The sequence below is a fragment of the Grammomys surdaster genome, unplaced genomic scaffold, assembly GCF_004785775.1.
Source record: "Grammomys surdaster isolate TR1022 unplaced genomic scaffold, NIH_TR_1.0 543, whole genome shotgun sequence".
In the NCBI taxonomy this organism is placed as follows: Eukaryota; Metazoa; Chordata; class Mammalia; order Rodentia; family Muridae; genus Grammomys; species Grammomys surdaster.
In genome coordinates this window covers 925,294-945,231 of record NW_021604962.1, presented here as the reverse complement: position 1 = coordinate 945,231, position 19,938 = coordinate 925,294, and the positions used below count along the sequence as shown (strand labels likewise).

The window sequence follows — 19,938 nt, the reverse complement described above, 5'->3', positions numbered from 1 at the left end:
ACCCTTCCGGAGAGCCCACTTTCTCCTCTTACAGCCCCTTTCTAGTCTCATGATCTTTACCTGCACTCATGCCCAAGTAAATATACACATCTAAATCTTAGAAGCTAGGCTCTACATAGGAAGGAGTATGTGGTTTTGTCCTTTGAGTTTGGATCAACTCTGTTAATGTAATAATTTCCAGATCTGTCATCTTTCTTTTTGGATATATCATTGTATATATATTCCTCATTTCTTTATATTCATCAGTTGTTGGATATCTGTGTTATTGCATTTTCTTGCTATTATAAGTAGAGAAACAATGAGCATGTTCATCATGCTAGTGTCTCTGTAGAAGGATGCAAGTATGTGTATGTATGTGTATGTATGTGGATGAAGGATGTGCTCTAGGTATGTGTATGTATCCCATTGTAGTGAGATAGCTGGGTCAAGTAGTGGTTATATGTGTATTTTTTTTTGAGAAATCTCCACTCTGATTTCACTAGAAGTAAACCAATTTACAATTTATATCCTTGCTAGCATTAAATGTCCTTTTCCTTAGTAGTAGCCATTCAGATTGAGGTGAGAGGGAATGTAATAATTATTTTAGTTTGCATTTTTCTTACGGCTAAGGATGTTGAACCTCTTTACAAATACATATTGATTATTTCTCTCTTTTAAAATTTTGGTCTTAGGCAATTTTAAACACACACACACACACACACACACACACACACATGCATGCACACACACACACACACACACACACACACATGTTGCATTCTGGTTACCCCCTCCTCTTATTTTCCTTTCATCTTAGCCAACCACTCCCCTTCACTACACAGCTCTTGTTATATGTTCATTACTTACCATTTTGTGGTCAATGGAGGACTGTAACTGTATGTCTATGAACCTGGGTGTGAAACTACAGAGACTGGGGAGCTCAGCAGTGGGCACAGTCTTCCCTTCTCCCATAACACAACAAGAATTTATCACTAAGTGGTAGTACCTGGCGAGCACATTCTCCATTCACAGCTGACTGCTTGGTGGGTCTGATTTGTATAGATCAAATGCCAGTGGGCACAGCCATTTTGAATTCATGATTGCCATGGCCTTGGCCTGCTTGAAAGACAACTTTTTACAATCCTTTCCTTATCTTCCAGATCTTACATTCTTTCAGTCCTGCCTTACACAGTCTTTTTGAACCCTTTAAGGGGTTCACTTTAAGCACCCCATGAGGTGCTGCAAATCTCTTATCATCCTGTATTCTCAGTATTCTTGTGGAGCCCTGGATCTCAGTATTCATGTTCACTCACTACAAAGAGAGGGTTCTATGATTAAGCATCCTTAACCTTTGGATGTGAGTACAAATATAGATATTTAGAAGGTACTTTCTCCCTTTCCTAGGGCCTGAGTCATCTTCAACCACCATTTTTTGACCAGATTTATAGCATTAAGCCTGGAGTTTTCTCCAGTGGAGTACACATCAAATCCAACCAGGAAGCTGTTGGTTACCCCCCACAAGAGTTGTGCCACTGTTGTACCAATTGGGTACACCATGTCTGACAGGTTGGATTTGTGGTTCATAGAGTTCCTACCTGGGTAAGATCATTGATGCTCTTTCTCCCCTAACAGACTGGAGAGCATCATTCATCACTTTCCAGGATTCCCAACAGCTACCCAGCAGAGAGGGAGTTTCCATCTGTATTTTGCACCCAGGGCTTGTGATGTTTCAGCAGTAAGATCTTGTCATCAGGTTTTTGTGGGCAACCAAGAGGAATCTCATGAACCTGCATCCCACACTTGGTACTAGGGATTTTGTTCAGTGACTCACTACTTCTGAGACTGGCACTGTCTGGTCTTAGACAATATTTGCCGAATCTTTTGTGTTTTTTAATTGCGTCACCAGTTAGCAGGGTTCATTATGGCTTCTCATACCTCCCTTGTTTTGATTCTTTCTTTTCCCACACTCTTGTCTCCCCACCCCTTCCTGTTTGAACCCCTGTGTTTCTAGTTTCCCACCCTCTTCATGTTCATTTCTGTGAAACTGCCCCTCTTCCTTTAAGGTTCCCTGTGCCCTGCCCAGTGTCTCTTTTATGAATTCCTGGTTTCTGGAGATGCTCCATGTTACACACTTGAAGCTAAGAAGCAGAAGCTAGGCTACACACTTGGAGAGAACATGCTGTGTCTGATTTTGGACCTGGGTCCCTTCCCTCAGTATAAAACTTCCAAGCTTCACCCACTTTCCTGGAATTCCATTATTTTGTTTTTGTTTATAGCTGAATAAAATTCCATTTTGTATGTATACTGTATCTTCCTTACCCATTCATTAACAAAGGGGGCAGGAAACACTGGATATCAGTGTTTAAAGAATGTAACTAAATCCTTATGTCTTACCCTGAACTAAACTCTACGTATAGATCAAAGATCTCTGGATATGACCCAATACCCTGAAACTGCTAGATGAAAAAGGAGGGAGTACATTTCAACATGTAGGCAAAGGCAATGATATTCTGATTCCGGTACCTCTGGAAATGAGACCAGCAGTCCACAAAAGGGATTTCATGAAACTAAAAAGCTTCTGTAGAGTAAAGGAAATTGTTGATTGAGTGAAGAGAGCTCACAGAATAGAGGAAAATAAATACATCTGCTAGAGGGCTAATAACTCAAAAACAAACAAACAAATAAACAACCCCACAAATCTATACTCCAAGAAAATGAACCATGTAATTAAAAATTGGGCTATGAAACTAAGCAGAGAGTTCTTAAAAGAAGAAATTCAAATGGCTAGGAAAATTTAAAAATGTATATTTGACGTTCTTAACCATCACAAAAATTCATATTCGAACTACTTGTTGATGCCATATCACCCTAGTCAGAATACCCATTGTCAAGGATACAGCACATGTTGGTCTGGATGTGGAGGAAAAGTGAGAGTGAACCACTCTAGAGGTTTCTCAAAAAGCTGCAAACAGAACTGTCCTGTGACCCAGTTATACCTACCATTCCTGGGCATTTATATCCTATGGAATTTATAGCATATTGCAGAGGAATTGTACAGATGTGTTTGGGAAGCTTTATTCTGAATATCTGGGAAGCAGGACAGTGGTTCTTTGTCCTGTTTATTTGATGATTGATTTTAGCAGGTTTTTGCATATTCTAGGTTGTAACTCTGTCTGGAGTAGATGACAGGTTTTCTCCCATTCTTCAGGCTGTCATTTCATTCTGGTGATTGATTCCTTTGCTGTGCAGAGATTTAAAATTTAATGTCACTCAAACTGTTGATTTTTGGTGTTATTTTCTAAGTTATTGGCATCCAATTCAAAAAGTTCCTGCATATGCCTGTACCTTGAAGTGTTTTCCCTTAACATTTTAAACATTTCAGGTTTTAAGTGAAATTTTTTGATGTGTTTTGAATTGATTTTTGTACAGGTTAGAAGTGGAGATTTAATTTCATTCCTTGGACAAGCAATTCCGACAGCACTATTTGTTAACATTCAACAAAAACCAAACAACAATGTACTTCATTACATGTAGCAAATCTGTTTTTGTGTGATTGAACAGAATGAGATTTTGTTATGGAAGCAAGTTGAAAGCTTACTTGCAGGAGGTTGATTTCCAGTCTTGATAAAGCTCAGGTGCACACAAACAGACTATACAAATACATTGGAAACACAAATAAACATTTGAGGGATTTCCCTCCTTTATTTTCAGTTAATCTTATTGTGTTTTTGAATCTACTCGATAGCATACTGTTGAGTCCTCACACCTCACAAGTCTGTGAACTTTTATTTGTCAAAGGTGGTCCACTTATGTTTATTGTAATCTTTGATGTGGCTGGGCTTAACTTTCTCCTTATATGATGCAATTTATTTAGTATGTTATTTTTCTTTTCTTTTTTTTTTGGAGAATTTCTCCTCTTATTTCTCTCTTTACCTTCTTACTTTCTTCCTTACATTTTCCTTTCATTTCTCAATGTATTTAAGACATACACATCTTACTTATAAAAATGTAGCAAATGCTTTTGAAGATGTAGGAAAAATACTAAAATTTGTGACTTTGGAGTTAATTAATATCTACACTCTGTTCTAATTACTTCAAGAAGTCTTAACATGATTTTCTCTTCTCCTTGCTTTCTTGACCTTCTTACCCTATTTCAGCCAAGCCGTATGTTGAGGTAACTGTGGAAGTTAATTCCTTAATATATTTGACTCAGGTGCTAAAAGTTGCAGTGTATTGATATCTCTCAGCAAGGATTTTCAGTGCAGTATTAGTGATGCAAAGCCACTGCCTTTGTTTTCATTTTTTGTTTGTTTGTTTTTTAGTTTTTGTTTTTGTTTGTTTGTTTGAAGCAGGGTCTCTATAGCCCTGGCTGTCCTGGAACTCACAGTGAACTCACAGAGGTCTGTCTGCCTCTGACTTTCTCGTTTCAACCACACCCAGCCATGTCACTTCACTTTAAAATATTGCTTGCCATTTTGAGGCTATTGGTATTTCTCTTTTTGCTTTTTCTGTGTAGACTCAGTCTGTCATTCCTTGAAGTTTCTGGGGAGAATTTTGTTTAAACCTGAGTTTATTCCTGTTTCAACTATATGTTTTGTTCCACTCATTACTTGTTAAATGTCTTATTATACCGAGTCAGTATCATCAAAGACACAGTAACTTCAGAGCCATTCTTGCCTTTGCACTGTTGCGTCTGTTGCAGTTTTAGCTCCTTGGCCCGTTAAGCCCTATGCTTCTCTTTCATGGGTTCATCTTTCCTGACTGTGTGAATTGATTTGTGAGTTTACGATTCGTACTCATATTTTTATTTGAGAACCACTGTCACCTTATTCTGTTCTGTCACTTGTTTCTGTTGATGGCATCAAAAGGCCATGATGTCATTTTATTTTAATTAAAATAAAATAATTATAAAGGAAAAGTCATAGTTATAACATTAGGCATAATTACATTTTCCTGATGACTAAGGGTTTTGAATATATTTCCTCCATTGCCTTTCTATAGATGCTGGCTAAGGGAGCCTTTGCTTTGTACTTGTAGCCCAAAGACAACAGTGAGCACTTTCTTTCCTCTTTTCATAAGACTAAGTCTCCTTTTACCTTTCTTAGGAAGACTTAGTGTCCTCCCTGTGTTGACCAGTCTCATGAATACTTAAAGGTCTGTAATTTTAATCTAGCATTTTCTTATTAATTTGGGGATCTTTCTCTGAACATTTATTCCTAATTACATTATACCATTCAAGATTCCTCAAAATGTCTGATTAGATAATTTCTTTCTTTGTGGCCACAAATTGTTAGTTTTTAAAAAGTGTACTTTTGGTTACTGTGTCACATTCGGAGTGGAGAGGAGACGAGAGAACATATTTGTTCCTTTCATTTTAAATTCATTGTTATCGTTGGCATAGAGGTAATGGATGTCATTGTGACATTTCATTGTTTGTATCATTGTGCTTTCTTTAATTCAGCCTCCCTACCACTCTGCCCTGTAATCTCAATGGACTAATTCTCTGTGTGAGTAGTCTCCCCTCTGCTTTCCTGAGTGTGTGTATAACCAAATCTCAATTCTGCATGAGGGAAAACATGTGATATAGTATTTTTCCTCCCTTTTGTCTTTCTCCATTTATCCCCTTCCCCTCCCCATCATAGTCTCTCTTTCACGTTCATAAGATCCGTATATTTTATAAATGGGTTTACACACACACACACACACACAAACTGCACATTAGTGTATATATTTTTTCATGGGTTCACACACACACACACACACACGTACATGCACACACGTACATGCACACACAAATATGTGTGTCCACATATGAACATGGTTCTTGTATTTTTGAGTCTGACTTGTGTTGCTTATGTTATCATTGTTGTTTACATATCTTTTAAAGAGTCATATTAATGATAATATCTATCAATTTTCCTGAAGATGCTATGATTTGCAGCTTCATTATAGCTGAATAAAATTTCATTGTGTTCATGAACCAGGTTTTTATCAAGTTAATCTGTTGCTGATGATGTGGGTGGGTTGCAGATATGTATTGTGAGTTCATCACTTCTATTGTAAGGTCATTAGGTTACACCTCCACCAACAGTGTGTAAGGTCTCTTTGGCTCATGTTCTTGTCAGCATATTTTGTCTTTTTTTATGATAGCCATTCTCACTGGGGTGAGACAGCATCTCAACATTGTTTAATTTGCTTTTCCTGAAAGCTAAGGATGTTGAACAGTTTCTAAATACATTTGTATTTCTATGTTTGAGAACAGTTCTATTTATTTACCTATTTATTGATTAGATAATTTTTCATGATTAATTTTTGAGGTCTTCCTTTATTGTCTATGTTAATCCTCTATCACATATACAATTGGCAAAGATTTCCCCCGTTTTGTTTGCTGCCTCTTCGTTCTGATGCTTGTTTCCTTTGTAGGGCAGATGTGCATCAATTTCATGTAATCTCATTTGTCAGTCCTTAATATTTTCTCTGACCTATTATAATGTAAGATTAGCATGATCAGTTATCTCTGAATGATGTATCCTTATCTATTTGGTTTACTGTTTAAGTATGTTGGAGGAATGTTTTTAAGACTAAATATACAGTCATGCTTTACTGTAAGAGTAACATTAGGTTCTGAGTTTTATCATTTCTATAATTTGTGTTGTATCTATAGTTTTGTTATAGATGACCATTCTAATAAAACTTTATGGATTATAAAAATGCTATTTTTGTACAACTTTCATATGTCACAAATTTTTCTTCTTTTGGTGTCTTCCCAACTACTGAAGCAAGGAAGACAACTATTATTCTATGTCCATAAAAACATAATGTATGCTGCGTTTGACCTGCATATATAGTTTATTAATCTCTAATTTAGATCATGTCATAATGTGGAAAATGCTCATAATATATTGAATGTGTGAACACAGATCATAAAACATGTATATTGAATGTGATGGCATCTATATGAAAAAGCAGTTGCCAGCAAGGCAGCCCTGGGCGAAGGCTATGTCAAAATATTTTTAGCTCTCCCTTGGTTTGATTATGGGTAAATTTGATTCTACATGTGTTTGTTTTATGTTCTGAATTTGTACTAGGACTTTATTGTGTTGTCTTAAAAATATTCTTATATTGAAAAGTTATTTATCCAGTGTCAGCGAATTGTTACATTGATACAATCTGTTTTGTTTTCCCTCTGTTTCGTGTTTAGCCAACAAGTCCTAAATTTGGAAAAGCTGACTCATATGAAAAACTGGAAAAGCTAGGGGAAGGATCTTATGCAACAGTATACAAAGGGAAAAGCAAGTAAGTTAAATGTTTTCAGGAATGCATCCTATGTGCAGTGTATCTGTTCTCAATGTTATGTAACAGTATTTGTAAACAATTCAACTTTACTACATAGTATATTTTCCTGCTGCTTGGTTTTTCAGCTCCTGTGAGCTTGCTTCAAATGAGTCTAGAAGCTAGTGGAAGTGGTTTTCTTGGTGGCAGGTTGCTCTTCGGACTTCTCTGGTTCATCCTAACTTTGCTTACTTTTTCTCAATGGAGTAAGAGCACTCAAATGGGAATTATTTTCTGGTGAATGAAGTAATTAATTCCTCATGATGCTTTAGTATTTGTTTATTATTCTTTCATTTTTCCTTTTATTAAAATAGATCATTTTCTCACACTGATTATAGTTTCCCCTCCCTCTACTCCTTTCAGTTCCTCATTACCTCTTCTGCCCTTGGGATCTATCCCCTTCCTGTCCCTCGTTATAAAAGAACAGACTTCTTAGAGATCACAACAAAAGAAGACAAAATAAAATATAATATAATAAGATGAAGCAAATCCATCACATCAAAGTTAGACAAGGCAACTCAACAGAGGGGAAAGTTCCCAAGAGCAGGCACAAGAGTCAGAGACATAGTCATTGACACACTCAAGGATCTCATAAAAACACTAAACTGGAAGCCATAATTTATATTCAGAGGACTGGGTACAGACCTGTGTTGGCGTGTGCCTGCTGTAAGGTCATATGCATCTTGTTTTGTTGATTCAGAAGGCCTCATTTTCCTGGTGTCTTCTGTCCCCTCTGGCTCTTACACTCTTTCTGCCTCCTCTTCCATGGTTTTTGGAGCTCTTAGGGGGGATTTAATAGAGACATTCCATTTAGTTTCTCTCTCTCTCTCTCTCTCTCTCTCTCTCTCTCTCTCTCTCTCTCTTTCTCTCTTTCTCTCTCTTTCCATGTAATGTCTGGCTATGGGTCTCTTCATCTCTTTCCTTATGCTTCAGGAGGAAGCTGCTCTGATGATGACTGGAGAAGGCACTGGGAGTTATTTTGTTGATAGATTTTGTTTTCTTTAAGGGCAACTTTTACTCTAGGTATATGGGATATCTAATCTCTGGTTCTTGGTCATCAAAGCAGTGTCAGGAGTGGGGTCTGGCTCATGGTGGAGTGGGCCTTAAGTCAAATCAGACATTGGTTGGCCATTTCCCCAAGTTTTGTGGTACTGTTGCCCTAGCATATCTTGTGGTCAGGACAGATTGTAGGACAAAGGTTTCATGGATGAGTTGGTATTTATGTTTCTCTTTTGCTAATCTGCAGAGTACCTTCCTTTATCAAAGTCACTAGAATGTTGAGGTGAAGGCTCCATTGAGGCACCATCTGGAGTATTCCATGTTCAATGTTGGTGTTGTACTTGCCAGTGGTGTCCCACGGTCAGTTTGGAAAGAGCAACCCTTTATTTTAGTATCAGCCTGTGTTGTTTGGGGATTACCATGGCCAACAATTCAAGTGGATGCAACCATTTCCAGTACTGGAACCCTTGGTTGGTGACAGCACATGCTCAGTTGAGACTCCACATCTTCATTATTAGGAGGCCTGATTAGGATTATCATATATCTTAGGAAATTTACCCTGCACTAGATTTCTGTATCTTCCATCAGTGGACCTCTTTCTCTGTGTATTCTTTCCATCTATCCTACCTCTTCTCTTCCTCCTTACCTGCTACTTCTGTTCCAGTCCCCATGTCCCCAAGTCCACCTGTAAAATCTATTCTGTTTCTCTCAGGGAAATCCATGTGTCCACCCTAGACCCTGGGTCTATGGCTTATAGCTTGGTTATCGTTTACTTAATGGCTAATATACACATGTAAGCAAATACATACCATATTTCTCTTTCTAGGTCTGGGCTACCTTACTAAGAATAATTGTTTTCTACTTCTGTCATTTGTCTGCAACCTTCATATGACCTTTAAAAAAACTTGCTTAGCAATACTCCATTGTGTAAATGTAGCATATTTTCTTTCTCCTTTTTTTTTCTGCTGAAGGACGTCTACGTTTTAGAAAAAATCCAACTGATCTATATTCAAACATATTATCGTTCTTGACATCCTTTTGATAAATATTTATTCCAACTTTCCCAAATAATTTAGTTTAAAACACAAAGCTATTATTTCCTTCCTTCCTTCCTTCCTTCCTTCCTTCCTTCCTTCCTTTCTTTCTTTCTTTCTTTCTTTCTTTCTTTCTTTCTTTCTTTCTTTCTTTCTTTCTTTCTTTCGTCTACTTTGGCATAATGTACTTTCACACAGAGAAGCACCTCCTTCTCTCTTTCTCACATTCTCCCTGTCTCATTCCTATCCTGAGATCAAAGGACGGATTTTGACTTTTTTGAAAGCCAGTGGCTTTATTACTTTATTAGGATAAGTTACAGGAGTTTGGGTGACATTTTTTTATTCACCAAAAGCTCACCTCACCCCAGATTAGGTAAATCCTGAAAACTTCCTTGCCTGAGTGTCTCTAACAAACTCGCAATCAGCTGGAAAGTTCAGATCTTCCTCTGCCTTAGAACTGTTTACAGCTTCTATGACCCTTTGGAGGAACCTTGTGAAATGATTTTTGGTTTGAGGAACTTCTGAAAACTTATAGAGGTTGAACTCCCCAAGTCTCATGAACCTGCCTCTCCATCTGGAAGTGACTGTTTCAATTTGGATGAATTTTCTACACAAAGGTTAGTGACTGAATAATCATACCATCATTTTATCAGAGATAAAAAATCCTTTTAATGAGCTTTTATTAGAATTTTTTCTGTTTTATTTTGTTGAAAACTTACTTTTTATGTATACTGATTATGATTTCTCCAACCTCTGCTCCTCCCAAGTCCCCTCCACCTCCCACCTCCTCTTCCATTTAGATCCACCCCTTTTCTCTCTTAACAGAAAACAACCAGGACTCTTAAAAAGATAATAATAAAATAAATAAGATAAAAACAAACACACTGGAATAGAACAAAACAAACATAAGAAAAATAAAAGAGCTCAAGAAAAGGCATAAGAAACAGATATAGGCACATAGGCCCACTCATTAGTACATTCAGGAATTCTATAAAGCTTGCAAACCTGAAGCTATAATATATGTGCAAGGACCTGGGGGGGGGGAAACAGAGAAAAGATTTAAAAGATTAAAATTAAAGAGAGAGAGAGGTAGGGAGAGAGAGAGAGAAAGAAAAAGGGAGAGGGGGAGAGAAGGTTAGAGGGGGAGAGAGGGAGAGGGAGAAGGAGAGGAAAGGGGAGGGGGAGGGGCAAGGGGAGGGGAAGGGAGAGGGAGAGGGGGAGGGGGTGGGGGAGGGAGAGGGGGAGGGGGAGGGAGAGGGGGAGGGGGAGGGAGAGGGGGGGAGATAGAGAGAGACTTAAGATACAGGTCCCTCCACAGATGCTGTTGAGTTTGTTTTCTCCTGGCCATTTACTGTTGAATGTGAAGCCTAGTCTTAAGAGCAGTCTCTATGATGTTATGTTAGCAAGAGATAAAATTGGGACAGGATCTGGATTTCAAACAAGTGTTAGTGCATGTGTAAGGCTCTTTTAATTGTCAAGTTAAAATTACTTTTGTTTCTTCTACAGTATTTATTGTAAGTTGCATTGATTGTAAACTTTCTAATTGTGTTAGTGTGTTGAAACCTGGTATGTCTGGTGTGGGGCTCTATCAACCAGCTTTTGTTTTATTGCCCTGAGTATTACAGAAACTTGGTTTTCTGAAAAAAGCTTGCAAGTACTAGAAGAAATAAGTTAGGCTTTAAGCAAAAGCAAGAGGGTAGTGGGCTTGATTGTTGATGGTATAACAACTTTAGTTACATTAATTGCTAGCATCACTGCCTCTTCAATTGCTTTGACATAAAGAGTTAAGACAGCTACTTTTGTTAATCATTTAGCAAAAAAAAATGTTACTAATGTGTTGAGTATACAAGAGGATTTACATAGGCACTTGGAACATCAGATTGATGCTCTTTATCCTATTCAAATTATAGGAAGGAGGTTCAGAGTTTAAGAGTAGGGCGTTATCTCAAGTATCATGCCAAATACCAACGGAGTTGTGTTATTTCTAAAATTTACAACGATAGTCATTATAATTAGGAAAAAGTTTAAAGACACTTGCAGGGGTATTTGGCATAATTCTAACACCTCTCTGGATATTTTAACTTTGCATAGTGAGGTTATGAATTTAAACAATGCTGCTCTGCTGAGCTTTGATGCTGCAGATACTTCTGATAAAATTATACATGGCTTGAGGTCAGTATTTCCGTTTTGGTCAAGCTTCAAGAATGGCATAGTTAGCTTGATCATGCTAGCCCTTTTTGTCCTGGGAATACTTTTATTCCTGCCCATCATGTTAAACCTTATCTTTAATAACATAAACATGTTGGCAGCCAAAATACATGAATTGAAACTGAAAATGGGCCCCCAGACATAGTTATTAATTTGATAGGCTGGTAAGCCAAGGACAGGTAACATTCTGCACAGAGCCTTACCAACCCAAGACAGAAGTGCACTGCTTTTGATAATGCATACTCCATAATTGGTAAGGAAGGCATTTTTTGTCAGAATGACCTAAGACAAGCTCAGTCTTGTATATAAAATAAAAAAAAATGGGGGAATGTGAAGAGCTTTTGGGGCTGCTTGGCAGGAATCTGACATTGGCCAAGGACAAGGAAATGGGCTTCAGGCAGGAATCTGACATTAGGCTAGAACAAAGAAGTAATTTCAGGCAGGAATTTAAATCTTAGGCTAGAACAAAGAAGTAGGTTTCAGGCATGAAAATGACTTTGGGCTAGGACAGGGAAGTAGGCTCAGATATTTTGCTCATCATGATAAGCCCTTAGAAACAGTGATCACGGGAGTCATCATGGGCCTTTGTTTATTGTTTTGCTTTTTCTTTGACTATTTGTGTTTATTGACTTGCTTGTTCCTTGATTATTTGCTCTATTGTATTGCTAGTTCCTCAACCTAGAACTGACCTTACTACTTGCATGTAATTAAAATGGTATAAAAGCCAAAAGGAGGAGGGAGGATGGGATAGGGGGGGTTTCTGGGGAGTGGGAATGGGAAAAGGGGATGACATCTGAAATATAAATAAATAAAATATCCAATAAAAAAAGAAGAAAAAAGGGTACTTTGTTTCCCCAGTGAGACGCCCTTGGAGAAAACTAATTTTTCATTTGCAAGTGGTTATCAACTGGAGATGGCTTCTAGGGTAGGGATGAGGCTTGTGTCCTCTTCTCCTTTCAACTCTAGGACCCTACCTGGTACAGACCTGTACAGGCCTTGTGCATGCTGCCTCAGTTTCTGGGAGTTCATATGTGTATGCATATCTTGTTGACTCAGAGGGCCTTGTTTTCCATCCCCTTCAGGGTCTTACACCTTCTGCCTCTTTTTCTATGGAGTTCCCTGATCCCTGAGAGAGTATCTTTTTAATGGAGACATCCAGTTTAGGGTAAAGTGTTCCAGTGTGTCTCACATTCTGCAAAATGTCTGTATATTTGTTTTTATCTGCTGCAGGAGGAAGCCTCTCTGATGATGTCTGGATAAGGCACTGGTCTATGAGTATAACAGAACGTCATTAGGAGTCATTTTATTGATACTTAAAATTTTTCTTTTTTAGAGGAGCAGTGGGTATTTAGTTTTATCCTAGATGTCTCGGCTATCTAATCTCTGATTCTTAGGCATAAAAGAAGTGTCAGGTGTCACTTTTATATAATGGAGTGGGCCTTCATTCAAATCAGATATTGGATCGGTTACTCCCACAAGCTTTGTGCCACAGTTGTATTGGCACATCTTGCAGACAGGACATATGGTGATTGAAGATTTGTTGCTGGGTTGATGTTTATATTTTCTGCTTTGGAAGTGTTAGGAGTGCCTTTCTATATCAAGACTCTAGCCCATAGTCATGAAGGTGCTAGGTAGGTACCAGATAGAGTTCTCCATGTTCAATGAGGTGTGTAGGTGTTTTCTTTAGGAATGGCGGCTTGGTGTCAGTTTGTGGAGATGATCCTGTAATTCCTCTCTTGGCAACAGCCTGGGTTGTTTAGAGATTCCCTTGGGATCCCTTTGCTAACATTCAACTATATGTAACTCATTCCCAGCACTAGAAGTCTCACTGGGTGAGAAGAAATGGGCTGTTGGAGCTATGTCCTGCCCATTATTTAGTGATATCATTTAGATCACTTTCATATATGTATATATTTTAGAAATCTACTGTATTTCTGTATTGTATTAGGGTTCAGCACCATCTGTCACATAGCCCTGAACCGTAGCTATCTTTCCCTGTATTTTCTCTCTGATCCCTCTCACTCTCCCCTTCCCTGCTTATTCCAGTACCCTTGTCATTCATCCATAAATGTAGCATGTAATTATTAAAAAATAATCCATGCTAAAGCCGGCTGTGCTCTGGCAACATGGTCTTCCCTCCTCCAATTGGGAGCTGCAAGCCATGATCTTCCCAAGTTCTCTTGGTTAGCCTGCCTCCAGACCTCTCCACACTCCCAAGTCTTCCTATCCCTGTGGCTAGCCTGGTGAGACTGGCTAGCTACCGCTGGCTCTAAACCCCTAGCACTGTAAAATGAAAACTCCAGAGGCTTGTAATTTATCAGCCTGATTTATAACAGTGAATCCTCAACCACCCCACCCCCAAATGCCCACACAAAAAACTCAAAACTCAACTGATATAAACACAAGCTACACACCTAAATAGGGCAAATGCATCCTACATTACTCTATTGTCCTTCTGTGATATCCATAGCTGCCTGTGGCTCTTTCAGGCTACGTGGATCTGGTTTATCTTCTTCCTCCTCCATCTTCTCTCTGTCCATCTCTCTGACTCTCCGTCTCTCTCTCCTCTCTCTAAATCTTTCAGCTCAGTTCCCTCCTTCCATTGCCCAATCACAGGCTCTAGTCTTATCTGACTAATTAAGATTTCATCTGACCTCACCTGGGTACAGGCACTCTTTTTGAGGGGCCAGAAAAATAGCAAACAACAATCCACAACACATAAATACTTATTTTACTTCCCTTTCCCAGGAAAATCTATTCCCCTTAGTCCCTTACTCTATACCTTCCCTCCATGGTTGTATGGATTGTAGCATGCTTTTCATTGACTTAATAGCCAATATCCACATATAAGTGAATACATACTATATTATTTTGGGGAGACTGTGTTACCTCACTTAGGATTTTGTTCTAGTTCCATCCATTTACCTGCAAATATCGTGGTTTCATTTTTTTTTTTGATGGCTGAGTAATATTCTATTGTGTGTATGTACCACATTTTTTTTTTATCCATTCTTCTGTTGAGGGACATTTAGGGTGGTTTCAAATTTCTGGCTACTATAAATAGAGTAGAACTGAATTGGTTGACCAAGTGTGACTGTGGTAGGATGAAGCTTCCTTTGGGTATATGCCCGAGAGTTACATAAGTGAATCTTGAAGTAATATAAGTCTCATCTTCCTTATGAGTTACAATAATGATTTGCATAGCGGCTGTACACATTTTCACTGCCACCAGCAATGGATGAGTGTTCCTCTTATCCAATATTCTTGCTGTGTTAGTGAACTGTCACTTGTATTGTTGTTTGTAGCCAAGATGAAATCTGAAAGTAGTTTTAATTTGCAGTTTCCCAATGGCTAAGGATGTTAAACATGTCTTCAAGAGTTTCTCAGCCATTTACATTTTGCTTAAGATAATTCTGTTTAGATCTGTGCTCCATTTTTAAATTTTGGTTGTTTTCTTAATATCTAGTTTTTTGATTCTTTTATTTTGGATTTTAGCCCTCTATCCGATGTGTAGCTGGTAAAAATCTTTTCACATTCTGTAGAATACTGAATTTTGGTATCCTTTGCCTTATAGAAGATTTTCAATTTCATGGCCTCTCATTTAATTGTTGATCTTCTTAGTGCCTGTGCTAATGGTTTTCTGTTCAGAAGCCTTTTCCTGTGCTAATGAGTTTGAGGCTATCACATTTTCTTCTATCTGATTCAGTGTATGTGGGCGCATGCTAAGCTCTCTGATCCATTTGGAGTTGAGTTTTGTGCAGGGCGATGAATATAGGTCTATTTGGATTATTCTGCATGCAGACATCTTGTTTGAAAAGCACAGTTTTGTGAAGAGTCTGTCGTTTTTCAGTGTCTTTCTGGCTTCCTAATAAAAAGTCAGGTGCCCATAGGTTTGTAGATTTATGTCTGAGTCTTCAAATCCAATCCAATGATGAATGTGCCTGTTTTTGTGCGAGTTCCATGATTTTTTTTTTTAAAATTACTTTAGCTCTATACTACAACTTAAAATCAGGAATTTTGTTTTATTTCTGATGGGATTGCAATGAATCTATAGATTGCTTTTAGTAGGATGTCCATTTTTACTATATTAATCCTAGCAATTAATGAACATGTGAGATCTTTTCAGTTTCTGGTATGTTCTCCATTGTCTTCAATGATTTGAAATTTTTTTCAAAGAGTTCTTTTACTTGCTTGGTTAGGGTTACCTGAAGATATTTTTATGCTATTGTGAAAGATATGTTTTTATGATTTCTTTCTCAGTTCATTTGTCATTTGTATATAGGAAGGCTACTGACTTTTGTGAGTTAATTTTGTATCTAAATACTTTGCTAAATGTGTTTATCACCTTAAGAGTTTCCCATTGGAGTTTTTAGGGTCAGTTCTATTTACTATTATATCATCTGCAAATAGAGATAACTTAATTTTTTTCCATTCCAATTTGTTTCCCCTTGATCTCCTTCAGTTCTTTATTCAATAAGTATGGATGGAGAAAGTGGATAGCGTTGTTTTTTCCTGATTTTAAGAGAATTGCTGAGTCTCTCTCCATAACTTGATGTTGGCTATGGGATTGCCATAAAGTGCTTTTATTATGTTGAGGTTTGTCCCTTGTATCTCTAATGTTTCCAGGACTTTTATGATGAAGGGTGTTGAATTTTTTTTTCCAGTCTTCTCTGCATCTAAGGAAATGATCATTTTTTTCTTTTGGTTTATTTATATTGCTGATTACATTTATTGATCTATATATGCTGAGCCATACCTGCACCCCTGAGGCATACTTGATTATGGTAGATGATGTTTTGTTGTTTTCTTGGATTTGGCTTTCATGTATTTTTTGAAAATTTTTGTTTCTATGTTCATAATTCTCTTTCTTTGTTGGGTGTTTATGTGATTTAGGATTCAGAGTGACTGTGGCCTCATAAAATGAACTGGACTATGTTTCTATGTTGTGGCATAATTTGAAGAGTATTGGCATTAGCTCTTTGAATGTCTAGTAGAAATCTCTACCAAAACCATCTTTTTTTGGGGGGGGGGTTGGGAGAGTTTTATTGGTTGCTTCTATTTTACTGGGGCTTATAGGTCTGTTTGATGTTGATTTAACTTTTATACGTAGTGTAATTTGAGAAAATTATCTTTTTTTTTTTGTAGTTTTCTCAATTTGGTATATCATAAATTTTCCCAGACTTGGTCTTTAAAAACAAACCTCTTCATACATATTTCTGAGCCTCCCTTCCCTCACATTCTCTATCTCTGAAGGTGAAGAAGAAGCTATTTTCAATGACAAGAAACTTGTAGGAAGCTTCTCTTTTAGGAACAAGCCAAGGCAAATGCCTTTTTTCACCTTAATAACTTTACCAAATGATATTAAAAATAATTTAGTAAGCCATCCCTGCTATATAACATCTTTATAAAATCTGTGGTAGGAATTAATAGAGAAAACATACTGGAAAACTTTCTTTTAGGTCTAATTTGAATAAATGTGTGTGCATGTGCATGTTATGTGTGTATATGCTCATGTTCTGCTGAAGGTTTTTAAGTTAAGATTAAATATTCCTCATAAAGATTATGCAGGTAAAGAAATATAGAAATATACTGTTAAAGGTAATTAATTGCGCTAACTTTGAGAACTGTTAAAGGGCTTATTTTTTCAATATTGAGTGAACAAGATGGGAAATAGAAAAAAAAAAGAGCCAGAAAGCTTTACCATTAATGACTTAAACAGCTTGGGAACATGGAAGATTAAAATAATGCTCTGTGCAGTGAAGTTAATGTTTACAGGGTTGTATCCCAAGGTTCTTATTCTTTCCTAAAGAAAATTGGTAATATTCATTATATAGAATGTACTTGTACATTTAAGGTTAGCACTCTGATGCTGACTAGCCATGAGAAAGTAATTACTTAGTACAAACCACAGTACTTCTCTTTGCTCTGTTTACCTCTCACAGTGTCCCACACAGTATTTGCCGGCAAAGCCATCTTTCACGAGTCAGCAATCTTGGTTCATAGCGTGTCATCACCTTTGTGGGGTCACACAGGTGGTCAGTAGCAATACCTGTTTATCTTATGTCTTTTTTGGCTGTGAGACTTTTTCCCCCTTATTGCTACACCATTAATTCTTATTATACTTGCTTTAATGCCTTGGGAAGGTTTGGTCCTTATTGAATAATCCAGATGTCCCTTCCTCCTGACTTGTTTCAGTTGGGACTCAAACAAAATCAAACGTACTATTTGATGACAAGGAAACAAGCACTTAGAACTGCCTGTCCACAAAAAAATGCATTCAGCTCAAGTGCACGTTAATAAGTCTAGTAAGAGGTTAGCATGAAGATGTATTTCTAAATCTTAGCATGTGTTGAATATATTTCCATCTAGTATTCCTGACTAAAAGAAAGAGTTACCAGCACCTTTAGTCTATATGAAAAATGATTCTGGACAGTTGATAGTTTTCATCCCAGTAGTTTTAAATGGATCTTGTCAGCATTTCTTGACAACTCTCAAGCCAGCTGTAGAATTTAATTTCCTCCAACAGGAGATGAAAAGCTTTACCCACTCACCTGACTTAAGAGATGAAGGGCTGTTTGGGCTCCACTCCTTTTGGGAGTAGGTTCTGGATAAGATAATAGCTACATACTTGTCTCACAGCAGAATGTGAGAGTTGAGTTTGGGTGTCCTCAGAGTGCTACATGATTAAAGGAGCCTTCTAAACACCAATGACCCGTCTCTGTACTCTTCCGCATTACCTCATAAGCATCAGCATCCCTGCCTCTCTGTCTCTACATTTAACTTTTTTTTCCCTAAACATTCTCAGTCTCTCATTCTTTTGCATACGAGCTGCTTGAACTCAGAGATGTCTGTGTTTCTCTGTGAGGATTTTACACACATATTCATGGTATTGATTTCTACACGTCATGTTTAGATTTCACCACCAACCTCAGGGTAGTTGCTGGCCAGGGCTGGCCAAGCAAAGAGCCACAAAGTTAGTGGCTTAAATATCAGGATTTTGTTGTGTTACAGCTCTGGACTGGAGGTTAAAGGTCAAGAAAAGGACAGTTTGTGCCTTTCAAGAACTTTTAAGGGAGATTCTGTTCCATTCCTCTTTCTTGCCTTTTGAAGGGTGGTGATGGTGGTTTTGGGGTTCCTCAGTTGTAGATTCATCCCAACCAAATCTTCACAGTGTTCAGTAGAACGTTGTGCTTGTGCTCTCTTCAGTTTTCTCTTTGGATCAAGTCTATTTTATATGGGATTAATGTCCTTTTTAATGACTTTCTTTTATCCTGATGGTTCTTTGACATCTATAGTTTTGTTTCGTACACATTTTCTCTGTGTCTGCATATACACATTCTTTCTCTCTGACAGACAGACAGACAGACAGACACATACACACACACATACACCATATGTGTGTCTCACACATGTACATGTGTAGGCCAGAAACATTTTCCTCTATTGCTACCCACCTTCATTTTGAGACTGGCTCTCATGCTGAACCTGAAGCCTGCCATTTAGTATGTAATTTTGGCCAGCAAGTGGGATCATCTGTCTTCATATTGTCGACTCCATTTTTGGTGCTGGGGATCCAAACCCAAATTGTCATGCTCTTATACCAGACATTTTAATAAATGACCCATCTACTCAACTCTCAAGACCATGTTGTTATATAATGTCTCTTTCTGTAGTCTGGTTACAATGTAAGCACGTATTCTTGTGTTTAAATAAGTAAATCCTTAAGAGTTATTCATTTCGAAACTCCCAGTTTAACCTTGCACTCACAGCAGTCTTCTTTCAGTACCTGTGACATATGTTAGTTACCCCTTAATTCTTGCTCTTTTACTCACAATGTAAACAAAGCATATTTTTCTCAACATTGAGATATATGATACCCTCTTATTAAAATTGCATATCTTCCTTTTTCTGTCATCTTCCCGCTGCAACCCCATGGTGTGCATGAATGTCCTGGCAGATGTTCTCAAGAGCATCAACAAGATGCTGAGAAGAGGGGCAAACGCCAGGTTCTCATCAGGCTGTGCTCCAAAGTCATCATTTGGTTCCTAACTGTGATGATGTAGCATGGTTGTTACATTAGTGGTGACTTTGAGATCATTGATGACCACAGAGCTGGAAAAATCATTGTGAACCTCACAGGAAGCTTGGAAAAGTGTGGAGTGACTGGCCCTAGATTTGCTGTGCAACTCAGAGACCTAGAGAAATGGCAGAAGAATCGGATCCCTTTCCATTAGTTTGGCTACATTGTTCTCCCGACCTCAGCTAGCATCACGTACCAGGAAGAAGCAAGATGAGGGGGAAATCCTGAGATTCTTTTTCTAGAGGTGTAAAATGTAAATAAAAAGCCTTCATGGACTGTAGGGGGAGGGGGAGTATATATCTTAAT

The 19,938-nt window shown here is 37.9% G+C and overlaps 1 protein-coding gene across 3 annotated transcripts in view; it reads left to right on the top strand.

Moving 5' to 3' along the window:
• Cdk14 (cyclin dependent kinase 14) overlaps nucleotides 1–19,938 on the top strand; it is a 472,739-nt gene that overhangs the window by 130,695 nt on the left and 322,106 nt on the right. For 2 of the 3 annotated variants that reach the window (XM_028781762.1, XM_028781763.1), the window contains one exon: nucleotides 7,181–7,275. The exons of the other annotated variant lie outside the window; for it this stretch is intronic. In XM_028781762.1, coding sequence (XP_028637595.1) covers nucleotides 7,181–7,275 — 95 coding nt within the window. The remainder of the gene's footprint in view (nucleotides 1–7,180; nucleotides 7,276–19,938) is intronic. 3 annotated transcript variants of the gene reach the window in all.